The following is a 26,407-nucleotide window of genomic DNA, read 5'->3' as shown; positions in this document are numbered from 1 at the left end:
GGCTCTGGCTGACTGACAGCTCTGTGGGGGTAGGGCTTTGGGGAGCTGACCTGCTCTTCTAGTCCAGTTTTCACTGCTTTCCTGAGCAGATAGAAGGGCCCCTATTTGTAAGGCTCAACAAACTGTCATTGCTGAGGACAGAGGCTGTGGAAAAGCCCCTCGCTGATCTGACTCTCAAATAGGCATTTTAGAAGTCCTTGCTTTGCTGATCCACATCCATGTAGCACTGGGGATCCTGTCTCAGGCTCCCTCTTCGCTGTGGGCAGTGAGGGGTCTGCTTTGTGCTGTTTTACTTCTCATTTTACCTGGATTTGCTGTTTCTTTGGCTGCATCATGTTCTCTTCAGCGAGCCTCAGCCACTGCTGCCCCAGCTCAGAACTGGTGACCAGGAGAGATAAGAGAGATCCCAGCTTCCTGCTCAGGAAAACAGGAAAACAGGAAAGAAGGCAAGCAGCTTCATGCATTTGAGATTCAAGAGGTCCTTGTTTTATTGCTCCTGGTGGTTGTGTACACGTTTAAGAGGGTAATCAGGACACTGGGGATGGATGGATTGTCCTCAAACAGTGGCTTTGTGATCTCTTTCCATAAGGACACTTCGCTCAGAGCTTGGGGCTTCCAAGCTCTGGAGGTGTGAGTGAACATTTGAAGATCCTGGTTTTGCCATAGAAGGGTTTTGTTAACATGAATAGAGGAGCTCTCCATTTATGTGTTTGTTCATAAAGAAAATGACAGCAATAAACTTTTGGATAACTTTATGATAATAAAGGCCTGATTTATCAGAATGCTTCTACCTGTCTGGGCCACCATGGTGAGACAAAGCTACCAGAAATCTGGTTTAACTTCTTGGTTGGAATGAAAGTTTTTTACTTTCTCCAGAGTAGCAAAACCACCCCAGACAGACAGAATCTGCCCATCCCTCTAGGCCTCACTCTCATCTCTGTGTTTCCCTTGGTGACCTGTGTGTGTTGGAGGTGAAAAGACAGATTTTTGACTATGAGAACTACTTTCTATAGTGATTAAAGACCATCTAAAACTATTCAGCATAGGTCAGCAAGGAATTCAGGATGGTAGTTTTAAGCTATTTGACCTGTAACTTGTGATATGTCATCACATGATGTGGCATTAAAAATAAAATTCCTTTTTAATTTCAAATTAAACTGTGTTTTCAATAGAAAGGAAGAAAAATATTCAAGAAATGTTAGGGTTTTTTTTCATTCTTATGGCCTGATTAAATTATTTTTAGTGTACTTAATAAACTGAAGCTGTCGCTAAGCTATTAGCAATTTGAGAATTCATGGAAGGAAACAGAGGCCCAAGGGGGCTGCTGAAAAACTAACATAGAACCTACTTCATTTAAAAAAACAAAAACAAACTATCTATCTATCTATCTACACACCCCATCAATAAAATAGTCCTAGGAAAAAAGTCCAGAGAATTATGATCCAGTTCCCAAACTGCAAGCATGATAGAATAGGGTATTAAAAAAAAAATTGATTTAAAAGTATCTAGGGGATTTAAGGTGATAAGGAGGGTCAGTGTGGATTCATTAAGAACAAATGTCAAAGCAGTGTAATATCCTTTGTGACATGGTAACTGTCATTTGTTCTGAATTGTAGTATGTGGTGTTTAGGTTAGATATTAGAGAATAGAAATCTAATTTGAAAGATAACTAGACACTGGAATACTGTGGAGGCTGTAGCATCGCAGCCACTGGGATTCTGGGAGCAGTGATTTGCAAAGGATGGAGTTAATTTGGCTTGCCACAGTAGGATGAACTGGATATCCATTGGAGCTATCAAGCCTGAATTAGTCTGATCTTCCTGAAATTTCAAAGCACAAGTTTTGAGCTGTTTGGTAAGATACTTGACGATGAGATGTTCCCTAATTTATTTATTCTTGTTTGTGCTAGGAAGGCACAGCACTCTCTTTTTCTGCCATTTCCTATGCAAATCAACTGATGGAGTTTTTTATAATTCTGTGATGGCTCTTCATCACAGGCTAGGGCATTCTTTTCAAATATCTCTCCTTATGGAACCTGTTGGGTGACAGTGAAACGAGTGGAGGCTCTAAGAGACCTGGTTATAAGGGTCAATTACAAGATCTTTTGCTGGTTGAATCCATTTTTAACTGGATTAAAAAAAAAAAAAAGAAAGAAAAAAAAGACACCTCCGTCAGTACTGCACATTTCGTTTTATCCAGCGTTTGACCTGGAGGCCCAAAAGTACAAAACTACAGTGTCACCAATTCTGCAGCTGGGACTTCTGCTTTAATGTCCTTTTCTCATTCAATCTGCAAGAGCAGAGAAAAAATGAACTTTTTCTATTGTATGCAGCTGAAATATAAACCCAAATTCTCCATTAATCTTCAGTCTTACAGTTATCTCATTACTCTTGTAAAATAATGAGTGAATGCACCCCATTTTGCTTAAAGCAACAGATCTATATGCAGTTAATTTGTGGATAAATATGGGTTTCTGGTATTGATGTTTCTTGATCCACACAAAGTGGTTATATTAATACTGAAACATTATTAATCAATAGGTAGCTCTTTAAAAATACATCACTAAGACTAGCCAATTACCTTTAAGTATATATCAAAGGCAACAGAACAATCTGAGTAACAATCATGGTCCATTAGAGAGTTCCAAACATTTTAATTATAAATATATTTTTAATTTCAGTGAAACTTAGAAAGGAAATTAAAATTTCTCATTGTGGCCTCAAAAAAATTAGAAAAGCCCACCAAATAATTTCTTCTTTTTTTCAAGTTTTGTTTAGGAAAGCACACAAAAATGTGCTTAAGTTCATCTTAGTCTCATGAATTAAAACTGCATAAACTGTGAATTAAGTCACATTGTTTGTAAAATAAAGACATGTATGAAGGGTATGGTTCTGTTAGGTTTACAATGCTAATTAACTTTATTGACTTTCAGTGAAATGGAAATTCTGACCAAAGCATACAGTCTATCTGTAGCCTCTCAGAAATATGTTCTTTATTCAAAGAATTTAGGCTGTAATTTTGTGAAGCAAAAATTGTATTCTTTTATATCTTGTTTAAAGTTTAATATCCATTTTAAATATAAATCCTACTCTGCCCTGTTTATGGAGCCACCACTGATGCTTCTGCTTTAGGAAAGGAATGTTATGGCTGGAGTATTGTGTTGTGTTTTAAAATCAGATGGGAAACTATATTTTCCTTTGAGATTATCATACCATTCTTCACATAAATTTCCTTAGTTAAGAAGACTATTTCCCCTCTGGCTCCTGTCCCTGAGCAATTACCCAGCACAAGCAATCTATGGAGAATAGCACGAGGTGTAGCTGATTGTCATTCAACACAAGTGAAATCTTTAGGTGAACATTAGTCACTCTTTTAGACATGTTAGCTTGAAGTGGAGGCAGTCAATTACAGAGTAGAGGCTTTATGGCTACATTATTACCATCATACTATTAGATTTTCGTCAGCAGCATTCTGTTTGATCGATCTGTGCCAAGACATTGATGGATAGTTTTGTTCTTCAAATGTCAAATATGTGGGACTCTTGTGCTTTATTTATTTACTGGTGTGCTGCTGTATTGTGGATATCTTGCTTCTCTACATCATTCTAGTTTCAGCAGCTAATCATGATTAATTTTATTTGAAGTTTTGGTGTTTATTTCAATAGCATTCTTAATCATTCTTTCTTATGCTCTTGAATTACAGAGGGAACTGTGCTGTTGTATTGGATGTGCACTTAGTTGGATGTGTGAAAGTTTTCCCAGTGGTAGGAGGGCCTTGGAGAGCAGGAGCTGCTCCTGATTGAGAAATGTGTGTGTATCCAGTGTGTAATGAATTTTGAGATTCTATTCTCTCCTCAGTGCTTCCATATGTAGTGCATTTTCTGGGACTGGGGCTCTGTTATTTTATGTCTCTCCAACATGTGGCAACAATATTAAAGCATCACTAGCTTCAAGATGCCAGTTTAGTTTAGCTCTCAGGCTTTAACATGAACACTATTTTTAACTGAATATATTCATTTTTAAGTGTATTCAAAAGTAAAATAATGCTGTTGACACTAATCAGGCATATAAACAAACTCTTCTTTATTTTAGATGGTGCTGAAGAAATGAGTAAATAAAAAAAAAGAGCAAATATATGTGGAATGATGTTGATCTTCTGTCTCCAGCAGGGCTGAGAAACTTCTCATCAGCCTGTTTGTGAGGGATACTGACTCTAAGTACTAAAGCCATCTCTCATCATTTTCCTAGCAGTGGTACTGAATCAGTTCCTCGAGAGAAAGAGTAGGACAAGTCTGGGAAGCTGAAGGTTACCTAAGTTTTCTGCTCAGTTTGCTAAGCATGGAGGTTTGCAGGCAGAAATTAGCAATGCAAAGGTTGTGCACCCATGGCCTCAGTGACTCAGGGCTACAGACATGAACTAGAGCTGTGTTTGTGCAAGGAGGGGCAGGAGCTGCAGTCTCCATGTCCCCTGTCATAGAGCGACCCATGGGAAGTGTCGTGTGCCAGAGGAACAGCACTGTTCAGCTCCTGGGGGCTGCACCCTCAGGAAGGGAATGTGTTAATACATTAATAGTGTTAATACTAATGTTGTCTTGAAATGGGTTCTTCACTTACTGAGACATGTTAAACATAATCTGCCTATTTGGAAGCCATACATCACTAGTCAATTAGTATTTCAAGCCCATCCATTTTAGTCAATACTGTGCAAGCATCCTAACAGGATGTGAGTTGGGATTTCAGTCTCAGGATTTGAATTCCTGGCAGCAGTAAGATTTTTTTTTACCTGATCAGGAAGGAGTATGAGTGTTAAGAAAAAAAAAAAAAAAAGAAAAAGAAAAAAAAGTATTTGGGTAAATGCTACAATTTTGATTACAGAAGCATTGTACAGTCTTGATTCATCTCCTATCCATGTCCCTCCACTGCCTCTTGGACAGTGCTGCTGGTGCTGTATAGTTACTATTCTCCACTGCAGAATTGGCTGCAGTTCAGTAGTGTGCACGTGTGTGAAGTGACTCTGAATAAAATAGACTATTTAAATGTAAATAGTCTTGTCATTTTACTTAGTGAGGCTCACTCCTTGCTAATTAGGAAGACATTCATTTCACTTAAGTATTTGAACACCAAAATAATCAATTTTGTTATAATACTGCTTTTCCTTTCCAACTGTGTTTACTTTTGTACCTGTGCATTCGCATATTTACAAACATGTATGCCAAATAAAAACCAGTATATTATATTATTAATATATTCTCTATTTTAGAGTTAAAAATGGAGCCAAGGAGAGTGTAAGCTGATGCCCAGTTCACTATAGCACTAATCAAATGCTTAGTTGATTTAAATGGGTTTCAAGACAAGACAGATTTGGGCATAAAACTTGTATTCAGAGTTTTTTGAAGTAAATGGAGGTCAAAATATTGTGTTCAGTGAGCTTCAAACTGGGCACTATATCACAGCAGAAGCATAGGGGCAGCGGCTCAAAAAAGACACAAATGCTGCTAAATGTAGTTAACAAGTCAAAATAATTTTATTTCCTTTCTGTCTTTTTTCAGAAAGAAACACATTTTTACATTTGGAAAAAAAGAGATGTTTGCCATTTATATGAGCTAAGGAAAGGTAACCAGACTAGCTCAGGATATGGATCTGTGGGGAACAGGGAAAAGCTAAAAACACTGAAGACAAAACAGAAGGAAGCTTTTTGTCTGTTGCCACATGCTGTACACAGTATAAATGAAAGTGACAAGTAATGTAGATTAGACAGTAGGCAGTGGTCTAATTGTTAGTGTGGTGTAATCTATTAAATATCATAATGATCTCAAGCTAACAAACCCCCAGTTGCACTGTAGGTAAGTGACATACATCACACACAGCTGCCTCACCTTCATTTTGTACCACTTTATCTTCTGGGCACACAGTAGGACGGGGACCATCATAACCATTATTAACTCTCCAGGGCAGTATCACTGAAGTTACTTATTTCCAAAGTATCTTGTTTCCCTTGATCCGTTAGGTACACCTGCCTCAGTGCCCACATCTCCTTGGTCACTGGCTCTGGGGCTCAGCAGTGAGACTTCACTGGAGTCAGCAGCAACACAGCGACTGAAACTCACGTAACCAAATCCGTGAACAGACAAGAGTTACCACTGCTGCCCTCTTCACGTTGTGGTGAATTTATTTGTGTTCAACAGGATTTCACTGGGACCAAGTGATAGGGAAAAGAAGAGCAGCTGGTGGTGGATTAATGGAATGAGGCTCATATTGTTTGGTCGATAGGCCAGATAATTGCCCCGAATGGTTTTCACTGGCAGCAGGGAAAGGGGGGCTGAGTTGGTGCCTCCCCAGCTGCTGTGGGTTTTGCTGTTCTCTGTCTCTATTGCTCTCTCCAGTGCCATGATGGCACCTTCTGCCCCACCCCTGCTGCTGCTGTCACTAATTGAGCATCTGCCCGGTGTCTGTCACTGCTGCTTTCACTGTGGTTTTAGCCTCTTGTCTCGTTTGTGCTGGTGGACTTTTTGTCAGGACCAATGAGACATCTGTGATTCTCCCATCTAGGAATGGTGGAGCTTTACTCTTGTTGTTCTGGAGAGAGGATCTTTCTCTGCTTTTAACTGTTCCCTGAGTTATCCCATCAATTGCCCTTGTCAGACTGGATTCACAATCACTTCTCCAGCCCACTGTCCTCTCTTGGTTCCCTTCTGAAAGAGTAATACCACAGAATAAGCAGGATCATTTTTCTGCTAAGGTTTTATATACTTTGACTTTTTTTCAGGTTACAGCCACCCAGAGCAAGCTGCTGTCAAAGATAAGCTAATATATACTCCTGCAGCAGGCAGTCAATGTGTGTAAACCATCCCTACCTACACTGGTATTGCTGGAGGCTGGAGTAAGCTATGCTTCAGCAACTCTCGAATTAACAGGTTTTGTCTGTCTCTAGCAATTGCCTGACTACAACTCGTACAGAAACTCTTGGTCAATGATTTGGGGCTTTTTTTGTAACTTCTTGCTTTGTTTTTTTCTTTCTCCAAATCTGAGAATAAACAGCACAAGTTTAGATATCCAGAAAATGTGATTTAGGTTTTCAAGAAAGAATGTGAAGGGGACTAACTTAAAAGACAAGTAGAGTAATTGAATAGCAAATATTGTGGCTGAACTAGCACAAGATGCAGAAAAGTAATAATAATTAGCTAAATATTTTGCACAATCAAAAACATGTAGTCAGTTTATTAAACAGTTCTTCGTTACTATTTCAAAATCCAGTTAAAGTTCTGAAGTTTTTATGAAAAAGGTTTGGATGTTTTGCTTGACCCTTCATGAAAGTTTGTTCCTTTTTCGGTTTTTTCCATCCTTCCATCAGACTTAGCATTCATATCACACTGAGCTCAAGTATCTTAGGATCAGCCTTAAATTAGACAAAAACATTTGGGTTTTTTTTCTTCATGCTGATTAATTAATGTACAGTAGCTATCTTGTAAAATGACACATGAAGCCAAATAGTACTGAAACATTCTAGGACATATATACATGTGTGTACAAATGTGTCTGTATGCATCTATGTGAGGAAAACCTGGACCATTTTAAAGCAACAATATTTTGTGCTGTCAGTGGATGTAATTGCAGAGCTCCTCTGATTCTGGTCCACCAACGTAAAGAAAGCAAAATCTCATGTTGAATTTAGTTTCACCAACTGTAAGATAGTGTGGTTAGAAAACACCAAACCAGAAACCATTGCTTGTCTGAAATCTGTGGTTATTTCAGGTTCCAGTATCAGCTGAGTTTATCTGGCCCCTGCTTTTCCGTAGCTGGCGTGGCTTCAGGAATAAAGCAGTTGTGAGCGAGCAGAGAAGGGACTTTGGAATTTCCTGCACTCCTGCTGTGTAGATTCAAACTCTAAGTGTAAATAATGGATGAAGCTAAGATTATTATAATTGATCATTGTATGATTTATATGGAGTAATTATAACTAGGTTGAGAAAGAATTTTCAAAAGCTAGTTTCCTGGTAGCCAGAGTCATTAAATAACAGTGTGCTGCCAAAACAAAAATTAGGTGGGAACGTAGCCACAGAGTTCAGAATGTCTGTCCTCCACCTGATTTATAACTACCCTGCTGATGACTGTATCAGTGGTATTTTCCTATTAAGAACAGTCAGAGCTGTTTCAATTGTTTTTCTTATCTTTCTAGCAGAGCTCCACATTGTTTTAAGTGTAGTCAAGCATAATAACTGGAAAACTGTAAAAATCTAATGCATAACAAAACGAAAAGGTGTAAGAGGTTGAAAAGGTTAATTAAAAGTGTAATGATTGCATTTACTGAGACAGTCCAATTAATCACTTTATTCCAGTGGTCATGTGATACAGAAACCATTGCTCCAGAAAACTGATTCCTAGTGCTGGGATGCATGGCCTGTGTTCATTTAAATGTGTATTTTTCTACAAATGGAAATGTTACTTTTTATTTTAAGCTGCTTTTATTTACTTGAAATCATTTAAGTAGTAGCTAATGTTTAACCCTGTGTCCTCACATAATGCGCTAGTCCAGCCATGCTCCCTCTGAACAGGATGGGAGCATTGCCCCCTTGATGCTTGCAGTCTTACAGCCCCACGGGAGGTTTGCTTACAGCTTAATGGGCTTGTAGGTATAGAAGAAATGAAACACTAGAAATACATCATCATGTAATGTGATCTCTCTGAAACAGTGTATGTGACCAACAAAGTGAATTCTCAAGTGTCAACAAGCACAGCTAAATGTGATTTTTACCACGTCAACTGGAAAAAAAAAGGGAGAAAGAACCTTGAAGGATCAATTACAAGGGTCACAACCTTGTATTATATAATTTGCTGTAATATTCAGACAAGCTTTATTGGAATGGAACATAAATTTGAAAAATAGTGAGATTAGAAAGGATTGCCATGCTAGAGCAAAGAGCTAGAAGCTTTCTCCTGGTTTATTTTGCTGGGGCAGCACTTTAGAGGGAGCCCATTATAAGCAGGAGAATAGTAGTTATGTTAACATGGTAATTAATCAAGTCTGAGGAAAAGAGGAAACAAGTTGTGAATTCAATTCTGTAGTAATAAAAAGAAATGCTGAAAGTTGCCCTGTAAATTGGCATGACTTTGGCAAAACAGTCCCTCACTGTGTCTTGAGAACCTGAGTGCAGTAAATCACTTCTCATGGCAACCGTGTAGGTTTGAATGTTTTCACAGGTTTATTCTCTATTTCCTTGTCTGCTGGTTCTTTCCTAATTCTGTTGACTTAGTATTTAGCTACTAATAAAATACTGAACTGTATAAAACAAGAACATATGCAGTAACACATTTGTACTCTATTTTTAAGGGGAAATTAATTAGAAGAACTCAACTGAAACTGTGGTGATAGCCTTCCACATCACAAACACAGCCTCTCAGCACAGAGCATGAATTGTGTGTGGAGTGACTGAATCCCTTACAAAAAAGTTGTATGCTGTACATGGTCCCAGTCATGCATAATCCATCCCTGGTGCTGGTGTAGTGTAGATAGGTTAAAATGATCTTTACAGCCTAAAACTCTTTAGGGTAGAACTGAAATCATTGGTGCAGTAATGTGAGAAACAGTGACTGGATCAGTTTGCAACAACTGTAGTTTCTTTGTTTAGCAAGTCTCTGACTCAATTAATGCATTTCTGCCTCCTAAGTGAGATACTTTGGACAGAAGTAACAGTAGCTTTAAAGAGCCAAATTCATAGCTTAAATTATTGAAAATTCAGGACAGCTCCAGTGAACAAAATAGATTTAACTGTGCTGGCATGAATATAATGTATAACTGCTGTCCACTGTGCCATGTGGAAAATTAGGGACCCTGGCATAACCTGTCATTACATTTGTAACAGAAATGAAAGATGTTAGATCAGGATGTTTGTGAGTGAAGACAGAATTTCAGCAGTGTATGCCACACTGTTGGGGCAGGGTTTCCCCTCTCTGCCCTTGTGGAACTAAAATTTAAACCAGATCACTGTTGGTTTATAAGACTTTCCTCTTACATAACCTGTGAGTTGAGCAGGTGTCCCTCAGCCAGCCCACAGGGCTCAGCCACCTTGGAGTTGTCTGCTCATCTTTTCTCCATTCCTCCCCACTAAAGAATTAAAGTGTTAAAGGAAGTGGTAAAATACAATTTCCCCTCTTTTTAATCAATACATATATGGCATAGGAGTTGCAATTTCACTGCAACCTTTATTTGCAGTCTGTGAAATGCACCAGGTAATGAAATGCACCAAACTAAAGCAGGATCTAACAAGAGCCCTGCTGAGTATCAGAGCCCAGATGCAGTGGTAAACTTGGGCAGTAAAAAATGCAGCATTTAGAGAATGTGGCCCCATTAGTAGAATTAAACTTCCAGGAACAGACCAAGAGGTAAATTTATCCACCTGAAAGTCTGAAGCCTCTGCTTCAAGATGTTATCTAAAATCCTCAGCAAGATGCTTAGAATCTTTATAAAATACACAGAGAAAACAGTTTTAACAGCAAGCAAACCAGTAAAAAAAGGAAGAAGAAACTCTTTATTGTGAGGGTGGTAAGGCATCCCCATCCCTGGAAATCCCTGGAAATGGCCTGGTTCAAGGCCAGGTTGGATGAAGTTTGAGCAACCTGGGCTAGGGAAAGGTTTCTGGAAATACAGAAACTGATCTTTGTTGGAAGACTTTGGAGCTGTGGAGCCAGACTCCCAGCCTCAGGCAGGTGCATCTGCCCACACAGCAGTCAGTGGGTGCTCCTGGGAGTAGAAAGCCAGAAATTTCCAGTCACTAAGGTAGTGATCAGAACAGTCCTTGAGGGTGTGGGGTGTCTTTGCTCTCTTCTCATCTCTGTGGGATTTCAGAAAGCCTGGGAGGGTAGCCTGTGGGTTTGGCAGTACCGTGGTCTGGAAGGAAGGGAAGGAGCTGTGGTGTTTTTCAAAGGGATTAGAAGTAGGGAGTACAAGTGGAATCATGCCTCTGCAGGCTTACAGACTCTTCTTCAGGGAAGGTTTCCAGTCATTGCTGTTGTAAGAGAAATAACTCTCTTTCCTGGGAGCAGGCCAGGACCCAGCAATCTGCCTCCCAGTGAGAGCTCTCATTCTTGGGCTGAAGCAGCTTGCTCCCTCTTTGTTTTGCAATATGCACCATTTCCTTGTTGAGAACACTCTGTGGTGAGATGGTTTGAGAGCCCTTCTGGGAAATGAGAACGGTGTTCCTGAGTCTCTCATGTCACGGAAGGCAGCGAACCAAACTCTCTGCAAGATCCCAGCTGATGATTCACCAGCCGAGTCTCGTAAAATCAAAGGCTGGAGTGTGTTGGGAAAGACTTCAGACTTAGCAGTTGTGCATAACACAGTAGCTGAACACTTCCAAACATAACATGGTAGATGAACACTTCCAAATCAGGCCTGTTGGTTCACGCTAAGCAACGTGATTGTTCCCAGTCTCTAAATGGCTGGGACAGGAGAAAGTATTTACCTCCTCAAGTGAATTTATGGGGGTATTCAGAAAAGAATTCTGGAGACCTAGGCAATTAGTGTGATCAAAGAATTAATGACTAATCAGGAATGTAGAATGTTTCAGCTTTGGTCTTAGGAAGCTGAAGTCTCATTTTAGGCAGTTTTGTTTGTTTAGATCTTTTTGTTGCTGTAGCTTTGGTTGTAACTTTCATGGTCTCATCTTTGTCACCTGGTGCCATCAACTGTAATTTCAACATGCATCTTGTTGTATGTGGTAGTATTCTGAAAGCCCTGGTCTTAGCTGATAATATATGAGCTTTAATTTAAAAAGTAAGTCACCTGCTTATTAAGATTATGAAAAAGGTTTGAAATTGGCCTGCTGTTATGTAAATGCTGAGCAGAAGAGAAGTAGAATTTCAGAATCATACTATCAGTCTCATGGTTTTTTTTGGATGACCCATCTTTTTCTTTGCTATTTGGGATTATAAATAATTTCTCCAGGAAAACGGTATTTTATTTTAAATGCATCAGATAAAATGTAGATGACAATGTTTGCTATGATTTCCGTATTTTTTAATTGCTCTTCTTACAAAGCAAAAGTACTTTGGTGAACCCCACAGCAGCACTTTTGTTTAAGTGGGATCATGGCTCTCTTCTTAATTTTGATCAGTTTTTGGTTCCTATGTGCCATATCCTGCACCTGTGTTGGAGTAGGCCCATACCCCTGTGGTCACCTCTATCACTTTGCAGTTTTGCCTTCCATCACATTAACATTTATTTCTCTCTTTACAGAATTGCCTTCGCTATATCCACTAGAAAACCTACTAATGCTAATTACTTGCAAATAGTAATGGTAATTTTAATGACAACCTCGGTAAATTGCTTTTTATATGCTGTAAGAAAATTGAAAACTAAATGTCCATTTTGCTGCTTAATAAGAATCTTATAGAACAATTAATATTCCTTGTGCTCCTTCTGTCTAGTGGGAGCACAAATAAGAAGCTCCCAGTACCTATTGAGAAGCTTTTTTTGGGTACCATGGGGTGGGTTAACAGGAGTTGAGGAGACACAGTAGGTACAGAAAATGAAATAGAAATGGAGGTTCAAGGAAAATGAAAGATGAAGGTGGAGAGACTGTGGAAGAGGGTGAAGCATGAGGAAGACCAAACAGGGTAGAGGAAGCCCTGTTAAGACTTTAGGAGCACCTCTGGATAAAAAACTGGAGCTTTTGGCTGTCTTCTTTCTGTGGTCTGTGGGAGATTGAGTCCAGGACTCAGTCCAGGACAGCTACGGCTGTAGCCAGGGTGGAGGGATGCAGGAGGTAAAACATCAGAGTGGTTGCACTGGTACAAGGACTGCTTTTTCATCCCTAAAATTGGTCAGAAAACATGTCACACGTTACATGTGCAGTAGAGGAGCTGGGGGTTCAGGTAAAGGCAAGTCAGTGTCGGTACCAATGGTCCTGCCCCAGAGTTTGTGTGTGTGGTGTGCAGCAGCTGCCTGGTGACAGGCTGCGTTTAGGAATCCCAAAGCTGCTGCTCTCCCACCAAGGCACAGCTCCTGGCTCTGCCTGGTCTCTGGCATCCCTCTGCCTCTACCCCATCGGGGCAGCATCCCCAGCTGCTGGATGCAGGCTCCTGCTGGGAGGCAGCAGCATCCTGGTGCTTCAGCTCAGCTCTCCTGGGCCGGTGCTGCAGACAGCCTCGCTCACAGCCCTGAGACACCGCTTACCACCTGCCTGGAAGGGACTTCCCACGGCTTCCGTGGTCATCTGGCAGGAGTGGAGGCCTGTGTGCTTTGGCAGAGATGTCCAGAATGGACAAATGCAAAGCACATTTGGGAGAGAGGAGGCTCTGGGTTGGGAAATGGTGCTGCAAAGAAATCTTTACTTGTTCCAGGCTTCTGCCCTGACTGCCCCCAATCCATATCCTAATGCCCCAAGAGAGGGGGAAACTGAAAAAGGATCTCCTTACACAAACCTTTCCCAAAGGGTTCTGGCATGAAAAGTAGCTCTGGATAAGATCCATTTGCTTTTAAAGTAGTCAGTACCTGGTAAGAGCCAAACTCCCGCCTGTCTTAATAATTTAAGCTTTGTGGAACAGAAGCTGGGTGAAATTTTGACCTTATAAATTACTGCTGCATAAGTAATCCTCGGGAACACTCCCAGTATTGTTAACTGTTTGTAGTTACCACAGGACTTAGGAATAATTCTGCACTTTTGCAATAAAAATAAGGCATTAAATGTATTGCAGATTGTCAACTTTGCATTTAAAATATGATTTAAAAGCATAAAAGAAGTTGGTATTAATGAGAAGAGTTGGTGTAGACAGTCTGGTTTAATTCAGATGCACTTGGTGCACCTCTCCTACATTTAGTCTTGGTTTTAAAAGGTAAAAATCATCTGTATAATGTTAGGACAAGTATGCCGGAAAGAACAGCTAGAGACATATGTATCAAACCAGAAATGCAAGGGGCATGTTACAGCCAGGGCTGGTTTAAAAAACAAACCCCCCCCAAAACCAGTCTGTATTCAGAGTTGACAGTGTAGAGAGGAATGTGAGTGTTGGGCAGATATAAATTGACTGACAGGTATGAATATGCATAACTATCGTTTGTGAACACTTTGCACCTAATTCAGCTTTCACACAAGATAACTTTCGCTGCTGTTTGCACTGTCAGTGACTTGGCTTATGTTCTGCCTTTTGAAAAAGATTGATTAACCTGTCCTTTTGATTTTTGAGGTGCTTGTGTTCACAGTGCTTTCTGTTCATATTGCAATACCCCATTCAGAACTGTTCCACAGGATTTTGTATTAAAGAGTGGAATTCAGCAGTTGACTCCCAGGCACAAATAACCATGTAATTACTCTGCAATCACATAGTAATTAGCATATACTATTCATATATTGCATAATTATATACCCTGCAGATTACATAGTAATTATATTTGTACTAAACATATAATTCTATATACTGTATAAAATAACTTTAAGGGTTCATAGTTAATATTATAGTTGTATGCTAATGTAATACAACATTTTATATTAAAATGTTACAATTTTATGAGAGGGTTGTATTTTGGGCATCTCATCTCTTCTGCATCTGGTGTTGCTTAATCTGTTGTAGGCTGCTATTATAAGAAATGCTGGGCTCTTAATTTATAGTCAAATGTTGCATGTTTACAGTTTTGTAATTTATGAAGATAAGATGCAAAAAGTTGCCTTTTTATTGTGCAGGCAGCTGAGACTGGGAAGGACTTGGAGTGCGATTGTTAAATTATAAAGGTTAAATGTACAAACACACTGAACATAGTTACAGCACAGTGCTAGAATGAAACCTAAATCTAATGCTCCTTAGCTTTGTGTTATTTTTGGATGGGTAAGATGCATGGGACAGTTGCAGGTGATTTATTTGAATAATGGGAAGCATGTGTGAGCAGCCCAGGCCCATCTTGGGCACAGTGTGTTCCAACAAATGCAGAGCTCAGTGCAGCATCTCAGCCAAGCTGCTTTGTGTTTCCTGCTGTGGAAAAAGAGAGAAGGTTGATGTCCTGATGTGGGAATGGGAGGCAGAGTGGTAGGAGAATGGAGATGAGTGGCAGTGAGTTGTAGAAGGACCTTGGACTGAGTTTCTGGGTAAAGGTGAAAGATCTAGGGGAAAAAAAGGCTTTTTGTAAGGGTAACATAGAGCTTTAGATCGTTTAAAATGTTTTATCTTTGGCCAGACCCCCCCAAGAGGTTGCAGCAGATTTTAGATGTTTGCAAAATGTTTTGTTCAGCTTGCAAATTCTGTAGCAGTGGGAAATTAATGTATTTTCTTGGATCTGTGATGTTGGCATTCCTAATATCCAAAGCAGCATTACAATTATTCTTAATTGAATTTTGCAATCTAATGCCAGTTGCCTTCCTTTTCAAGCAAAGCATCTATTGGGTTTTAATATCTGGATAATGTATTGAGAAATTAAATGTGTAATTACAGCCTTAACTTACATCGGATTTTAATTTTTCCTACAATTTCTTGTAGCGTGTACGTTTGTCTGTGTGTATGTGTGTGAGAGAGAGAGAGAAAAAGGGACATCCTTGTTTAAAAACGTTTCTTTCATAGCCACTTTTTAATTTTATGTCAGCTTCTTCAAAGTTTGTAAAGCTCATAAATTTTCCAGGGTTCAGGTGGCATCCATAGCTCTTCTAACAGTGTTTTACCTAAGCATGGAACTTGTGGGTGGCCTCAGAGAGCTCCCAGTTGTGGGTGTTAAACCATTACCCTGAGAAACAGAAGGACTGGTCCCATTTTCTGGCACCGAAAGCTTTGTATGTAACAAACATATGTGTTCAGGATCTCGTTAACAGTGAAATAACCACAGAGCACAAAGTGTAAATGTGACGCGTTTCTCACTGCTGTTGTGTTGTTTTTTCTAGTGGAGCCAGTACTTTCAAAGGGGAACAATTGCTTGGATGCAGCCAAAGCTTGTAACCTAAATGATACCTGCAAGAGGTTCAGATCTGCTTACATAACCCCCTGCACCAGCAGCACGTCTAATGAGATCTGTAACAAGCGGAAGTGTCATAAGGCCCTCCGGCTATTTTTTGACAAGGTCCCCCCAAAGCACAGCTACGGGATGCTCTTCTGCTCCTGTCGAGACGTAGCCTGTACAGAAAGGAGACGGCAGACTATTGTTCCTGTGTGTTCATATGAGGACAGGGAGAAACCAAACTGCCTGAATTTGCAAGAGTCCTGCAAGAAGAATTACATCTGCAGGTAAGATAGCACACGGCAAGGAAGTGATTAATGAGGTACCAGAGAGAACTTTTTGGTGCTGATGGATTTGCCAGGACTAAGGGTCAGAATACCCACTAAGGAAAAGGATGAGTCAGGGAAAAAAAGCAAATGCCTCTGACATCCTTAACAGAGTAACAAAAGCCCTCATTTGCTTACAGTGTGTGCCTTCTCCAAAACTGTTCCCAGCTACTCCCTCGCATTTTGGAGGAGTCTTTAAGCGCCCAATTTAATTTTTATAGATTTTTGTTGGAAACACTGTGTGTATCTATGAAATGTTGTCTCAGTCTGATTTTATGTCCTATTAGTGACCAGGTAAAAATAGAATTTTTCATTATAATGGGATTTATTTTCATTGTACATGTGAGTACTGATAATTGGGAGTAAAAGCTTCATGTTGGACTTCATAAATAGTCACAATACACAGATTACTCATGTGTTTTTAATTCATTGGGAAAAAAAAAATAGTCCATATTGTAGACAGAATCTCACTATCTTCATAGAACTGGTTTAGTCTTGAAATTGTTTTCATCTCCCCTGCCTGAGAGGAGTGCTGGGCTGATGCAACTGGGGGGTCATTGGTTCACTGACCTAATTCCCAGCCTCTTTCCCTGAGTGTTCTGGCAGAGCAGAGCCCTGCTCCACGGGACAAACTGGGTCCTTTCCCCTCCTGGGGTCCCTGCAGGTTGGCACACAGAGCTTATTCAGTGGAAAACAGGGCCTCCTCTGCCCTCAGGAAATGTTTTGCTCCTGCTTAGAATTGTGTATTGTTTATATTAGAGCATTGTTGTGCTAATGTCATATTTATGAAGTCGTGCCCAAGAATCCTGCTCGCTTCTAATGTGTAAATTTCTTGTAGATTATCCAGTTCTGTGAATTAGCAAACAAGGGAAATAAACACTATTGTAAAATGTCAAGGACACTGAAGATACAATCTAAATCTTAATAAGTACTTACTTATGCCTGGTAAAATATTTACTTTGAAGTTTGTTTATGAGATTTCCACTGCTGGTCTTTAGCACTTCAGTTGTGGCTGAGTGTTGTTTGGAGGTGAGGAGATGAGCAATGCCCTTCCCTCCATGGCTTTGGGGGAATCTGGAGACACGTTTCCTGCTGGCCACAGCAGGAGCAGATTTAAATCAGAGCAGTCTGACTTGCATTCAGCCCCTTGCTTGCTGATGCTGTTGCAGTTTCTGAAGGCTGGGTACGTGTAGCCTCGGAACAATCCATTTTCTGTTTCCATGTCGTTCCACTGGTATTTTTTGCTTTTGTGTATTGCCTTCCCTACACACAGTTCGTGTTAATTGAGTTACAGTATCTTTACAGTGTTTTCTGTCAAACTGTCAGTCTGTTACAGCACCAGTGAAACTGGAGAGAGGATTTTATACAGAGACTTCTCCCTGTTATTTGGGTTGTAGTATTCTGGAATTAACTTGTTAAATTAATGCCATTACTCCTCTCGTGACTGTGTTTTTCTTTGGTCAGCTTTGATCTAATGTTGTCTCAGCAGTTAAGTTTTTAATGGCATTTTGTTTAATTTAACTTCATGAGTCTGGTGTTGTGCTTTCTCCATTGTAATGTTGCAGGGGAAAGCTTGGTAAAATCTCTGCCTGAAGCTGCAGCCAGCACTGAGATGCAAATGGATTTATTTGTAAATGAACAGTGGTTTCTTTTGTGTTAGAACATCAAAATTGAAAAGTTTTGGCTCTGCCAAGGCTCAGTGAGACCTGGCTGTGAGGCTGAGGGGCAGCACTGGTACAAGGGAATGGGTGGGCAAATGCCTGCAGGGTCTGGGGCAGACTCAGTGTGGGCAGCACTAAGGTCCTGTGGAGGTACAGCAAGCTTGGTGTGTTGCTGAGAGTCACCTCACGTTGGTGTTACAACCTCCTGGGCTCTCTGAACTGCTGCTGGTTTAATACCTTCCCTCTCTGCTGTCGTGGAGAGGAGGAATTGGCAGCAAAGCTATCCCAGCCTATCAGACAGCGAAAGACATTTTGTCTCTGTGACTTGTGCACTTAAAGGAAATTGCTGAGATTTGTTCCCCTAGTCTTGCAGGCAAACAGGGACTTGGGCAGGGCTGGAAAGGAATGGGAGGTCTCCTTGCTATTGCAACTACTGATAAATATCAGTCATTATAGTAATTCCAGATATGTTTAGAATAATTAAAAGCAGTAGTCACTAGGTGTGTAATTCTAACTCTGATAACTTCTATTTCATTTTGAAATCAGGAGTATCTAAATGGCAGAATAATTTGAAAATACGGTCTTACTGTGAGACCAGGTAATTTAGAAATATTATTTGCATGCCTGTTACACCAATTAAAGCTTTTTCATAATGCTAGTTTAGACAAGGGGTACAAGTTTTAAAGGTTTTCTGAAAATATGTTCAAGAAATGGTTTATGAATGCTTCTTACTCAGAAATGCAAGACTTGAATCTGCCTGTACTCTGTATAAAATATCATCTGGGCCTGTGTATTTAAACATTCCGTTTTGAACGTTCCTTAAAAACTTTATCCTGGTGTATATATCACCAAATCTGTTCTTGAAGCAGAGTTAAGAGCAGGGAGGCAATCTGGCCAAACTGCATGTACCACTAACAGACATGGCAGGACGCTTTGCTTTTTTATTATTTTTTTATTCAACTCATTAAGCTATCTGTTGTATAAGAAATTCTCAATTGAGGGATAAAGAGACCTGAAATGTCAGGAAATGCAAATAAGTTCTGACTTATGTAAACAGTCCTAATTTTCAACTTCATCAGAATGCTGAATGGTTCACTTTCATTATCATTTATCTGCTGCCTCTGCTTGTATCCCAGTCCATATCCAGCTTTGAAACAATTGTAGTCTCTCAGGCATGTCTGTCAATGCTCAGTGAAAAGAAAAGCAAAAAAACCAAGAAGACGAAGCCATCAGAGTTCTTTTTTTTATTGTGTGCATAAACAAATCTAAGAAAAGTCAGTGTACCATCAAAAACTTCTTCCAGTGATGTCCTGGAATCGCACAAACCTCTGAAGAACTTCGTGATCTGATCACCTCAGCTAACAATGAATCTTCAGAAAGTTGACTGGCATGTTTTAAGAGTATCATCCTGCTGTAAATGCAGGGCAGGGTTCTTCATATTTGCCATTATCAAATTTGACAGTACTGCAAATACTGTTTTGCTTGAGTAATGAAAGTGTGAGTCATTAGTTTGGTCTTTTTAATAATCTGTGTCTTGAATTTGCATACTTGGGTTTTTTTCCTGGGTATGTTCAGAAGACACTGACCAGAATAATAACAATACAGACACATTATTTATTGAAATAATTCTATCAATCTATCCATGTGCTGCAAGGATCAGAAAAGAAGGGCAGAATTTTTTTGCTAATAAAACTGGTAAGAGCATGTTTCTTGTCCTTCACAATAATTATACTCAAAATGACTGGTCAGATCATTGAGGTTTATTTTTGAAGCTCAAATAGCCAGAAAGTAGTTGTTAACTAATTTCAGAAGACAGTTGTCTTCTTAATTTTTTGCCTTTAGTTCTGCAAATGGTACATATAGCTGTTTGCAGCTGTTTGACACTGAAAAAAAATACCAAAATATACTTAACATATTTTAAATAACTTCTTCTTGTGGGATATCAGAAGAAAAATAATGAAGTATCCAATTAGGTTCCAGTACATGGGTCATCTCCTTGAAAATACAGTGAAAAATGTTTTCAGCACTGTGTTCAGAGAGCCAAATCTTTATAAATGTGCTTTCATTGGTGTGTTCTTAGCTCTTGACCAGTTTTTGGTCACCTGTCCTATCCAATCCTAATTTAGTTCCAACCACCCACTCAGCTCTGTATGAAGGATGTCTGCTTTTACAGGTATCAGAACACTCTGTGAAGTTATGCAAACGTTGTTATCAGTGCAGAGAAGAATTCATCCACTGGAAATGTTAGAACAGAAGCTCAGCTGCTTGCAGCATTTCCTGAAAACACCAGAAACTTGCCAAGGAAATAATTTTCCTTGATGATATTCTGTTGAACACTTTTAATGATAATTTAGCATGGAAAGGGAGTCACTGTGTCTGTGCTCCTTTTCTGTTAGCTGTGAGAATCTGCAGGTGCTTTACACCTGGAACCTGTTGGTGAAAGTGGCTTCTCTGTGAGTCTTGTGGGCTGTTCCTGCAGCAGAAGCCACTGCCGACTGCAGACCCTGCAGCCCCAGGCTTCAGCACTAGAGACAAGTTGTGGGGAGATGTTATAAACGTGCAGGCAACTGGTGTTGTCCTGCTCCAGGATGGGGGGAGCCCACCATCATCTTGTTCTAGGAGGGAGCAGTCCTCAGTTACAGAATTAACAGGGAGCAGTGCCCTAGAGGGATGTGAGGGAGGAGATGGAAGAGGGGAAAAAGAAATTTGCCCTTCACATTTTCTATTCATTATAATTCTCTTTCACTTTTCTCACTTTTTTCCCCCTTTTTTTTTTTTTTTCTTCCTACCTCTTCCCTTCACTTAGTCTCCTTTCATCTCCTCTTTCCAGATCTTCCTGCAATTATCTGACTTTCACCACCTCTCTGACACGTTTGAATTCTATTACAGCCACTTATGGTGCCTCCTCACTTGCTTCTCTGCATGTTGTGCTTTTCCTCCCTCAATATCCTGCCACGGTCCAGTGATCATCTGTAATTCAGCAAATGAGAGGGAAAACAGAGGTGCTGCCTCCCTTTCTGAGCCTTGTAGCTGATATTGGTGACAATTCAGTCGGTCAAATGAAAGCCTGAGAGCTCGCTCTCAGCCTGGCTCTACTTTTGCATGTTAAAAGGGCACTTGGTGGGTATTTTTATGAAGGACACAGTAGCATTACACAGTTCTGGAGAACAGAGCTGGGTCTGAGTCCCTTGGGGGCATTTATATGAAATTGGCACTTGGAGCACTCTGAGATGATCGGTTTGCTGTGCTTGTGCAAAACCAGGACAAGAGCGTAGTTTCTGTAATGCTGTTAAGGGCATTAGGAAAAGGACACTCTTGATTTCTAGAGAAGTGCAGGATGTGCCTGCATTGTGTGTTTGGAGACTGAGTCAGGGAGTGGGTGCAAAAGCTCTCGTGCCTGACTCAGCCTGCGGTGGGTGTAGGATGCTGGCAGTGCAGTAGGGTGAGCCTGAGCTCTCTGCACCTGCACTCAGGAGAGCTCCTGTGTATTCCTCTAGAATAGCAAGTGGGGCAGAAAAAATTGAAAGTCTGCTTTTTGGCCCATCCCCACAAGCTCACCTCACATAGCCTGAATTTGAAGAGTGATTTTTATACATATATAGATATACAAGCACGTAAATGTATGCATATATTTATGTGTCTATATTGCTAGAGGTTTTATTTATTTTAGTGGAGAAAAAAGAAGACAAAACAAGTATTCATTCATTTTAATAAACTAATAGTGAGGAATGGTAACAATGCAGAAAATTAAAAAAATGGGGTCTGAGGGGAGGTGGGAAAGAAGCTGGTGTAGTTCAGAGGAACCTTGATGGTGGAATATGTGTGTGGGGAACTGCTAGCCTGGAAAAAAATATTAATGCAGTCTCTGCAAAATAAGCAAAAACCTTTCAAGAAAGGCAAAGATAGAAAATGCTGCAATATTATATTTTCTTCCCTTTCAGTCCTTTACATGATTCATTACTTTGATGTCTTCTGTTAGCAGAGTAAATAGACATAATATTGCTCTCCTCTCCCCCTCAGAAACAAAGGTAATTTTAAATTCATTCCAACTGAATAAAACTCAGAATGAATCAAGCAGTTCCTCCTTATAAGATATCCAAAAATCCCTTTGGAATAAAAAAAAAATCCAAACATCCAGCTAAACAAGACTGCTTTGTCACTTTTGAAGTGTAGATGGATCTCATTCTGCAGTGCCCAGATCTGCTTGGCTGGCCCTCATTTATACTCTCTCTGGTCAGCTTAGGAGGGCCTTGAAGATTAAAAGCTTGCTGGGTGATTGACATTTCTCCAAAAGCAGGAGAGACACAAGGATACCATAATTAGAAAATGGCTCAGCTTCAGTCCTGCACCCAACTTTCCCTTGGCTTTGTGCTGTACCATGAAGAGCGTTCATGCTCCAAGAAGCAGTAACTGGATGGTATTTCACGCTGAGGTCCCTTGTCAGGCAAGCTCAAGCTCTCCAGGCAGCATCCCTGCGGTCGGGTGGATCCTCTGCTGATCAGGTTAAAAATAACCTGTGGAGCTGAATATCCTGTCTTGCCTGTCTACAGGGCTGAAGAAGTGAAAGTGGGAATAAAGAGTGCATGTGTGAGCGCACAACAATCACAAACCAAACTTGGGTGCCAATGATTTTAGGTTTTGTAGGCTTTATTTGGATACCCTGCTTCCATGTCAGTCTCTTTCTAGGCAAATGTCTCAGTGAGCTGAGTGAGGTATTGTGACCATTTCAGCTCTAACAACTTGGGGCACTTGTGTGTGAATGTGGTCCTTCAGAGAGTCGTTTAGGTTGGAGAAAACCATTAAGAGCATCAAGTCCAGCCCTAAACCTAACACTGCCAAGCCCACCACTAAACCATGTCCCCAGGTGCCACATCTACAGCTCTGTTAACTGCTTCCAGGGGTGGTGACTCCACCACATCCCTGGGCAGCTGTTCCACTGCTTGAAAACTGGTTCCATGAAGAAAATTTTCCTAATATCCAATCTAAACCTACTTTGGCACAACTTGAGGCAATTTCCTCTCACTCTGTCACTTGTTATTTGGACAATGACCTTGCTAGAACCATCTCTCAGGTAGTTGTAGAGTGTGGTAAGGTCTCCGGTGTTCATTTTGTCTAAAAAAGCCTTATTTTGTTAATTTAAGTGGAAAAGAAAACCTGCCTGTATAATTTAAGAAATAAGAAGACTGAAGATTAGAAACATGAGCCAGGGAGGGGGTTACAGCAGGGCTGATGTGACCTATTTTTTTTGTTGATTTATTGGAGGGAAGGGGAAGAGAGATTATACTACATATGTTAATTAAGCAGTTTCACACATGTTTAGTCAAAAATATTGAAATCCAAGACAGTTAAATTTGACATTAAACTTTAATAGAGAACTAAATTTGAAGCTACTCATGTCCTTACAGTTAAGCAAGCACTTTGCTGGATGGGGTTCCACTAGGAGTACTGCTATTGCTGATATTTTGAATTGTTAGTTGAGAGATTTCTGTAGAAAGGAGTTTAGCATCCACTGGTTTGATGAGTAGTTTCCACCCCCTGATCTATCAGATGTAGTGAAGAGAAGATCTGTTATGTACACCCAGTCAAATTTGGCTAGCTTGCTGTTTCTGGGGCAAAGAAAGGGTGTATATATCACACAATAGCATTTTCTTTAATAAATCAAAATGCTTTTGTCATTTACCTCAAGCCATGTATATGCCACAGGCAAGAAGCTGCTCTGTGTTTAATGTAAATAACAGATCTATTCTATCAAGTCCATTCCCAGTGTACTTCCTCTGACATCAGTGACTTCAGTGGATTTATTCCAGGGGTGAATTTGGCTCTTCCTGTTCTGTGTAGGTAAATCTTCAGGCAGTGCTAATTAGGAGAATGTCAACTGATTTTACCATTCCATTATGCTGGACTTTGTAAAGGTTATTTATATCATTCTACATCAGGGCCCAATGAGAGAATATTTCTGCTGGCAGTTCATCTATTAAAATAGCTGCAAGAAAATGTAAGCACCAGAGCTAAAAATAAAACTTTGTTTCTCAGCAGAGCAAGAGACAGCCACATGCATATTTTCAAATTTTAGCATTCTCATGTTTACTAAATAGAAATCACATTGCTTTAATTATGTTAATAAACATTGCCATGTTACTGGAGTAACTCCTGTTCAGTGGAAGCCAGATGTAAATGAACCAGTGTCTGCAAAGACTTCTCAGCAGAGGTGGTGGTTGTTTCCTATTCTTTAATGATCTGCTGGCTTTAAGACAAGTGACACAGAAGGGGCTTTCTGGTGTGTATTTACTGTTGGCAGAGTTTCTGTGTGAGCTGACTGTGACCCTTGCCTAAGATTATTAATAGATGACCTTACATCAAAAGATAATGTTTGTGCTTACACTGTATTTTTCCAAGCACATTCTACAAACCATTAAAGGAAGCTTTTCTATTGTAAAGCACATATGACTAAGAACTGTTAAATTCAAGCTGTAATATTTGAATGTTTAGCTCACTTTCAATTGTTCCAATTCAAGCATAAATCACAGCATCAGTTATGATGCTCCCTTTGCCAGTTAGTCATTAGGAAATGCTGGAGGTACATCTCAGTAACTGGCCACCATGCAGCATTGCAAAATATTTTTCAGAATGGACAGTTCATTTCAGAACAAACTCTGTAAATGTCTGGGTGTGTCACAGGCCATCAAGTCTTGGCCTTACATTCTTTTCTCAGCCTCGTGTGTTCACATTGTTTTGAGAGTGGATTAAAAAAAAAAAATGCTCTTGAGACAGCACATCATCCTTAACTGGTAAAAATTGTTTGTTTTCCAAGCTTAGACTACAAATCAGTGCTTTCTGTACTATCATTATATATCCATATTACTTCTAAAAGCAAGTAAAACATGCTGAATAAGATCAATGCTCTCTTGGCTTGCTGCTGCCAGAACTTCTCCACTTGCTGTTTGGTGGGGCTGTTCTGTGCATGAAAAAAATGGATTCGCATAAAAGAGACTCTACTCTGCTTTTATCTTCTGTATTTCTGATTTTGTAGTTGTTGTCTTACTCTGAGGTCAGAGCAGTATTTGGAGTAGCTCCAGGATGGGTTTCAGCCACGCTGGCTGCCCACAGACCCCGCTCAGTTGAGTGCAGGGACACACTGGACACCCTTTCTTTCCTTGAGCTGCCCCTCTGACAAGGAGATATGGAGTTATTTCCTTCAGGAATGTCACCACACATACCACTGAGAGATTTTCTTACTCAAGGAGCATCCCTACATAACCTCAGGAAACCTGATGTTCCAGTACATCTACCAACAGAAACTTTTCTGGTAAAGAGAGAACTTGTATTGGACTTTTTAGATTATTTTCCATCTCTGAACTCCCATCAGCTTCATGCTTGAGCTAGTAATAGTCTCTTATAGTTTATTCAAGTGGTTACAGGGAATATTATTGCCATGGTTGTGTTTCTCAGGTACTTGGAACCACATCCTTTCATGGTGCACTCACAATATAGTTACTGATAAACACTGATGAGCCCAGTGGCACGCTCAAGGACTTGCAGTGGCACTACTTTTCCTTGGCTTGCTTTTGGAGAGTGACAGTGATTTTCTTAGGTTACCAGCCTGTAATTCAAAGACTATTCTGCTTGCTCAGCTAATGAAGTGAGAACAGCTCTCCCCATAATGCAGCAGTCCTCTCCTGAGTAACATTCTGTCAGGAGACATTGAGGGTTGGGCATCTTTCGAAATGCCAGTCATTTTTATTTAGATGCTTCAAATTAAGAGGCATAAAGGAAATTAAACAAATATATATATATAAATTCATGATAGTTGGAAAGCAGCTGGTGGATTTGTTCATGTTATTGGAGAGCTTTGGTACAGAGACAGGTAGACTAGATAGAAATCTTACCAGCATCCCCTGATAAAATCACAGGCTGACAATTCAGCCTGTCATTCTGTAGAGGACTGTGACAGAAGTGTTTTCTTTGCAGCTGAGAAGACAGAAACACATTATGAATGCTTAAGGTCGATGCAAGGAAACAGAGCCCTGCAAAACATATTTAATATAGGTTTGATTTCCTGTGGAATGTTTTCCAGATGTTCTCTCAAACAGGCCTCTAAAAAATGATGTGAGGTAATTTTTTTAAAGGAAAAATTCTGTTTTGTGTCACAGCATCTGAGAATCACTGTTCTAATTCTTTATTGCATTACCTTGTGCTCAGGATTTTCACCATATTTTTCAAAATTGGTTTTATTACACAAAAGGTCAGTAGTATATAAATATTTATATAACCCAATTTCAAATAAATCGTACTTGTTTAGAATCACATTTGAGCTTAGTAGTTTCCCTTAAACCCAAAGGAGACCTAATATATTAAATTAAAATTACTCCCATGCATGATCTTGAGTCTCTTAGAGGATTTAATTAATGTTGATAAACTATGACATTAGTGTTTTGGTAAGTTCTTTTGATTTTCTGTAGCAGATTCTGTGTAAGAAGATCTAACTGGTCTAACATGAGCAAAGGAAAAAGG

General features: G+C 39.9%; 1 protein-coding gene across 1 annotated transcript in view; it reads left to right on the top strand.

Moving 5' to 3' along the window:
• The window catches only part of GFRA1 (GDNF family receptor alpha 1), a 136,231-nt gene that overhangs the window by 65,603 nt on the left and 44,221 nt on the right, over positions 1–26,407 (top strand). The window contains exon 4 of the mRNA XM_014250501.2: positions 15,857–16,196. Within this exon, the coding sequence (XP_014105976.1) occupies positions 15,857–16,196 (340 nt within the window). The remainder of the gene's footprint in view (positions 1–15,856; positions 16,197–26,407) is intronic.

This window comes from Pseudopodoces humilis, chromosome 9 (genome assembly GCF_049639895.1).
Source record: "Pseudopodoces humilis isolate 2021_Gansu_Grassland_sample_001 chromosome 9, ASM4963989v1, whole genome shotgun sequence".
In the NCBI taxonomy this organism is placed as follows: domain Eukaryota; kingdom Metazoa; phylum Chordata; class Aves; order Passeriformes; family Paridae; genus Pseudopodoces; species Pseudopodoces humilis.
The sequence above is the reverse complement of the archived record's forward strand: the minus strand, read 5'-3'. Positions and strand labels throughout refer to the sequence as shown.